General features: G+C 33.8%; 1 protein-coding gene across 1 annotated transcript; it reads left to right on the top strand.

Annotated features, from left to right (window-relative positions):
- Nucleotides 1–1,262: 1,262 nt before the first annotated feature.
- On the top strand, nt 1,263–4,009 carry LOC123200041 (thiol protease aleurain-like). The gene is made up of 8 exons (XM_044615126.1): nt 1,263–1,568; nt 1,649–1,770; nt 2,007–2,122; nt 2,390–2,463; nt 2,536–2,800; nt 3,048–3,179; nt 3,440–3,575; nt 3,712–4,009. The coding sequence occupies exons 1-8, from the start codon at nt 1,381–1,383 to the stop codon at nt 3,747–3,749; spliced, it is 1,071 nt and encodes a 356-aa protein (XP_044471061.1). The 5' UTR covers nt 1,263–1,380; the 3' UTR covers nt 3,750–4,009.
- Nucleotides 4,010–5,899: the final 1,890 nt, after the last annotated feature.

The raw sequence follows: 5,899 nt of genomic DNA, 5'->3' as shown, positions 1-5,899 counted from the left end.
GTCTTATTATCAGAAATAGATATTATTCTTATTAACGTCACATTCATGAGATATTTTCCCAGCGCATGCCTCAATTTAAAACATAAAATTTGGACATGACCAAAAATTCTGGTGACCGTCCATTCAATTGCGGAATCTTATCCACGTCATATTCTCTACTGTATAATGTTATAAAGGTGACCTGGAAAAATCAGGCCTTCCGGGCCCACCATATTTGTCTGCTGTAAATAATAAGTCATAATTGAAGATGGACAGATCGCTTATTAGATATTTTAAATCTTGGCCAAAAAGGACGAATTTTTGTTCTCTAATTTCAAAAAACTATATTTACATCCATTATTTAATTTTGTTAATAAATTTTATTAAATTAAAAACCAAGAGTTATTTTACATAGATTTTTTATTTATTTTTTCTTACTTTTTAAAAATTTTATTTTCTTCGTTATGTTTTTTATTTTCTCTTTTCAAAAGTTTAGGATGAAAATTATAATTTAAAAAATATTAGAGGTGCTAATAAAAATTTTAAAGGAAATTTTTAAAAATTCAAAAAATTAGAGATGTTTTTTAGATATTAAAGTAGTTTAAAAAATAATAGTTATATCCTAAAAAACTTATAAAAATATAATATTTTAAAGTTAATTAGAAATCATCCAAAATTTTAGATAATTTAGAAGGTAAACAAAATTTTAAAAATATCAAATGTGCTAATGAATTTTTTAGGGCTTTTTAAAATTTTAAAAAGTTTATTCTTTTTGAAAATTTTAAATTTTCAATATATCTCATCAGTAATTTAAAAAATGATAACTACACCAAAAAAAAATTACTAAAATATAATATTTTAAAATTTATTAAAATTTTGATATTTTTTAAAAATTTTATTGATAAATTTCAAAATTAATAAAGATATATTGGTAATTTGATATTTATATTAATGGTTAACAATAATTTTGTAATTTAATTAAAAAAAATTGTTATTTCTAAAAAAATAGCTAACAAATTCAATAACAAAAATGAATGATGGGTGAAAATTTATTTTTTTAAAGTTTAAAGGATAACAATGATCATTTATAATACCTGAGGTTGGAAACTGAATTTACCCAATATACGATGGAAAATTCAAACCAAATGGAAATTTTGCTATTTTAACCAATTGGATATTCAATTTTACTTTCAACAAAAGACAATAATTCCACGTCATCGTACACGTCACCAGTGTCAGCATTATATACGCTAAAGGGACCATACAGCGACGTGCAGGTGCGCAGTGGAATCTTGACCATTTTAACCTTTCCCGATAACATCGGACCTCTTGTTTCTTTATTTAACCCTCTCTTCGCTTCTCTTCTCTTCTCTTCTCATCCCCACAAAACACATCTCAGACATGGCTAGCATAACGTTGGTGTCCTCCCTCGTCCTGCTACTGTCGTCCTACGTGGCCACAGGATCCACCCTCGATGAGTCCAATCCCATCAGATTGGTATGGGAAGGCCTCTTTGACTTCGAGGCTTCTGTCCTCCAGGTCATCGGCCAATCCCGTCACTCTCTCTCCTTTGCTCGTTTTGCTCACAGGTGAGTGGCTTTCTCTCTTTCCGGTGGTTGTAAATTCGTTTATTCGTGATATTTGTTCTGAAAAAGATTGTTTCGTTTAGGTATGAGAAGAAATACGAGACCGTTGAAGAGTTGAAACTACGATTTCAGATTTTCTCCGAGAACTTAGATTTAATCAGATCCACTAACAGAAAGGGCTTGTCCTACAAGCTCGGCGTAAACCGTAAGTTTTTTGCTGTTCTGTTGGAAGGATTAAGTTATTGTACTGACCGGCATCGCTGCTTGACCGATACCAGTCGTTGATGATTGGTCAAGCCGTGTATAGTGATGGAGTATAGGCATGTGGTTGGTCATTTGTGATCGTGATTTACACGTGCGTGTGTGTCTTCTTAGATGCTAACAGTCTGTCATGTTGGTATTAATATTGTTGATAATGTTTAATTAAACGTGGACAAGCAGAGTTTGCTGATTGGACATGGGAAGAATTCAGAAGACACAGGTTGGGAGTTGCACAAAACTGCTCGGCTACTCTAAAGGGCAATCACAAGCTTACCGAGGATGCCCTTCCCGACACGGTACGTCAATGGAGCTACTATAAATTCTTCATTGTTTTTTAATACACTATAATTGATTATACAGATGATGCGTTATCAGGTGATTAGATAATTCTATCTTTAAATTCAAAATTTTTAAAATCACAAAGACGATGATACATCGTCTGTGAAAAATAGTGATATTCGTTTGGACTTTATTGGATTATGATTGAACTTAAAAATAGCGATATTCGTTTGGACTTTATTGGATTACGAATTTTCCTTTTTCCTCTGTTTCTGTATGCGTAGAAAGACTGGAGAAAAGTAGGCATAGTTAGCCCGGTGAAAGATCAAGGCCACTGTGGATCTTGCTGGACCTTCAGGTAAGTTCAATTTGAACTCAAATCAGAACGTGCAAAATAAGGCTGTCAATTATGGTGTCATTCTGTTTTCAGCACAACTGGAGCTCTTGAGGCAGCTTACCACCAGGCCTTTGGAAAGCAAATATCTTTGTCAGAACAACAGCTTGTCGACTGTGCCCAAGCTTTCAATAATTTTGGTTGTAATGGTGGGTTGCCGTCGCAAGCCTTTGAATATATCAAATACAACGGTGGCCTTGATACTGAGGAGGCATATCCCTATACCGGTAAAGATGGTGTATGCAAATTCTCATCAGAAAATGTTGGTGTACAAGTTGTGGATTCTGTCAACATTACCTTGGTAGAGTATTCAATACCTTATCCATATATGCCTGATTTTCAGATAGGCTTTCTGTTTTAAATCACATTGTAGTATGTATTAGATCAATGGTGATTTATGTGTCACCTTTCTCTGTGATGGAAAAAGAATCTTATTGAGCTAGAGTTGGGAATGTAATTGTCAAGCTTAATAAGTCAGGATTCTTGTTGTTTTTTCGTTTTAGAGATATTTTTATAAGGCTACTGATTCATATCATGTATATTTACAGGGTGCTGAGGATGAATTAAAGCATGCAGTTGCTTTTGTTCGACCAGTGAGTGTAGCCTTTCAGGTCGTAAAAGATTTCCGATTGTACAAGAGTGGAGTTTACAGTAGCGACACATGTGGCTCTACTCCCATGGTGAGTTTCAAAGGGATGGAGAATGTTTGTTTATTTAGGTAGAGGATCTGTCAAAAAGATTTTATAGTATTTGCTAAAAATTTCAAATTTCTGTAACGGGTTTTAGTTTCTAAAAGGACAAAGATAAACTCATCAGGATTTGTCAATATTCATATATGTAAGCATTTATGTCAATGTTTTCTCACCTGTTAAAACTGAAAATTGAAATAATAATGTGATGCATTATTGCTTTTCTAACTTTCTTTGATCTTCTATGGCAGGATGTGAACCATGCAGTTCTTGCAGTTGGGTATGGAGTTGAAAATGGTGTTCCATACTGGCTGATTAAGAACTCTTGGGGGGAAAGCTGGGGTGACCATGGCTACTTCAAGATGGAGTTGGGGAAAAACATGTGTGGTAAGTTTCCACTTTCTATCAATTTCTTTTTTAAAGTGAGAACAATGATCTTAATCGTCTTAATTGACAAGGAAGTTAATTGACAGCTACTATATTAGCCTTTATGCTGATGCTGGTTTTGATGATTTGATTCTAGGTGTTGCAACTTGTGCATCATACCCAGTGGTGGCTTAGTTTGTTTGAGCAGGAATTGTTGGCTGAATGAGCAAGTCGTTTGTGCTATATTTTCAGTGAGGGGTTCTCGTATAATAATGGTGATAGCAATGTACAAAATAAGATTTAAGACTACTTTGTTTATGAATTCCACACCAAGAAAGCAAACACACCCTGTATATTTTCAGCTTGGTTGCTGTATGTGGGATTTTTAAGTTAAGATTATATTTGTATTGTCACAGTAAATCTTATTTAACAAATAATGAGTTGGTGATTGGAAATTGCTGATAGCCTCAAACATTCTTCCCCTGATACGATGCCCAATTCATCCATTTTACCAGCCTTGCAAAGCCTATCAATTACAGTGTTGTAAATGAACGGTTTGGGAACTACATCACTGCACTTGGATAGAATCGAAAACCTGTGAGCTTGATTTAGTATATTGTCAATGCACTGAATAGCGAAAGGGTACACATTTGGGGATATGTTCATGTTTGCACGATGTCTGGCATTGCGATTGTTGTTAAAATGTTGATGAGATATCAGAGCAACCTAAGTGTAAAGTATAAACTACGGAAGAATTTCAAAGAAATTGATACGGTATCTTCGAGTAATTAAATATGGTATGTTTATGTACGGGCAAACTAATATTTTGGAGGTAATTAGTTACTTAGATTTGGATTTTATTGGTTGTATCAGTTCAAGGAGGGAAAAGGACAGTTTCTCATCCACGTCCGTCTGCAGTGGTTGTAGGAAGGAGTGAAGAAAAAATTAGGGATTTGGAGGGGTAGAAGAGGAGCTACTTTCAAAATTTAGGGAGAATGGTTAAATGTTAATTTTTAAAATCTGATGAGAAAAATGAGATAAAATTATATATTTTTTTTAATATTATTATTAAATAACGGTTTTACTATTGTATTTAACAGAAAACTTAACGACAGTTTAAAAATGGATGGATGTTTGAGTTTTTTTATCTATCATAGATATATTTTTTAAATTGAGTTAAAATTTGGATAGAAAATAGTCCTTTACCCATTCAAGAATTCCAACTTTTGGATACATTTTTTACTTTAATAACAGAGATGTATCATAAAGGAGTGTCAACTAATCATTAATTGTTATATCTATCATTAAAATTGAGTTTATCTTCTGATTTAAATCTACATCACATCATATACAGTTCAAGTGTCTCATATTTGGCTTTTCAATTATGAATTTTATCATTAAATCATGAAAAATTTATTGTGGCAATTTTATTGTTGTTTTTTGGGTTAAAAATAATGAAAGTTAAAGTTGATATAAACACATCGAGTCTAAGTACTAGATGAAAGGGAAGGTGTTCGAGAAAATAAAATCGTCATTGAAAAAGTTAGTATTGAATTGGTGATCATTAAACATTTGATAAAAGGTTTGACACCATGGAAGCTTTAAGATCATGTGACGTGGACGTGAGGGTGCCATGATGTAATAATTATGATGGGAGCAAGCTTCATCATGTAATTTTGATGTATAAACATCTTTTTTTTTGTAATGAAATTCTTATTTAGTTTATTCATTTGATTTGTTTTTATACTTTTTATGTATGTGTTTACTGAGAAGAGCAAATCATTTTGGACCTAAAACCATAACATTTATTGCATGGAGACCTCGCAACCACCGCACCACAAGTCCCTTACATGGCAGTCGGTAGAAGATAGACTTGGCTTTTCTCTAGGCTTTCCGATAAAAGTATCATACCATAGCCAGAGTCATGAGTCTGAAAGAAGCACGACTTTGTCCTGTCTCTCTCTGGTAGGTAGTACGAAGAAATTTCTACTGGGCTGTTGCATTGTTTTCGTCAAGAAGGAAATGGATGAAACACGATGGAAAATAAATGAAAAAAAAGGTCAAATGACTATTTTCCACGCAAGGTTTGGTGCAAATCCCATTTTTCATGGCTAACTATCGAAAATGCTCTCTCAGTTCCTCTTAGGGATGACAACGGGGTGGGGCGGGTCGGGGATATCAATCTCAGTCCTCATCCTCATTCCTGTAGGGTATATCAATCTCTGTCCCCTCCCCTCGAAGAAAAATCCTCTCTCCATCCTCTCCCAATCCCCGCAGGAAAAAATCCTGTCCCTATCCCCTCCCCGTAAATACAAATTTTAATTCTTTCCTGTATTTCAATAAAT

The sequence above is a fragment of the Mangifera indica genome, chromosome 17, assembly GCF_011075055.1.
Source record: "Mangifera indica cultivar Alphonso chromosome 17, CATAS_Mindica_2.1, whole genome shotgun sequence".
NCBI classification, from domain to species: domain Eukaryota; kingdom Viridiplantae; phylum Streptophyta; class Magnoliopsida; order Sapindales; family Anacardiaceae; genus Mangifera; species Mangifera indica.
Note: the sequence above shows the minus strand (reverse complement) of the source record. Positions and strands in the feature narration are given on the sequence as shown.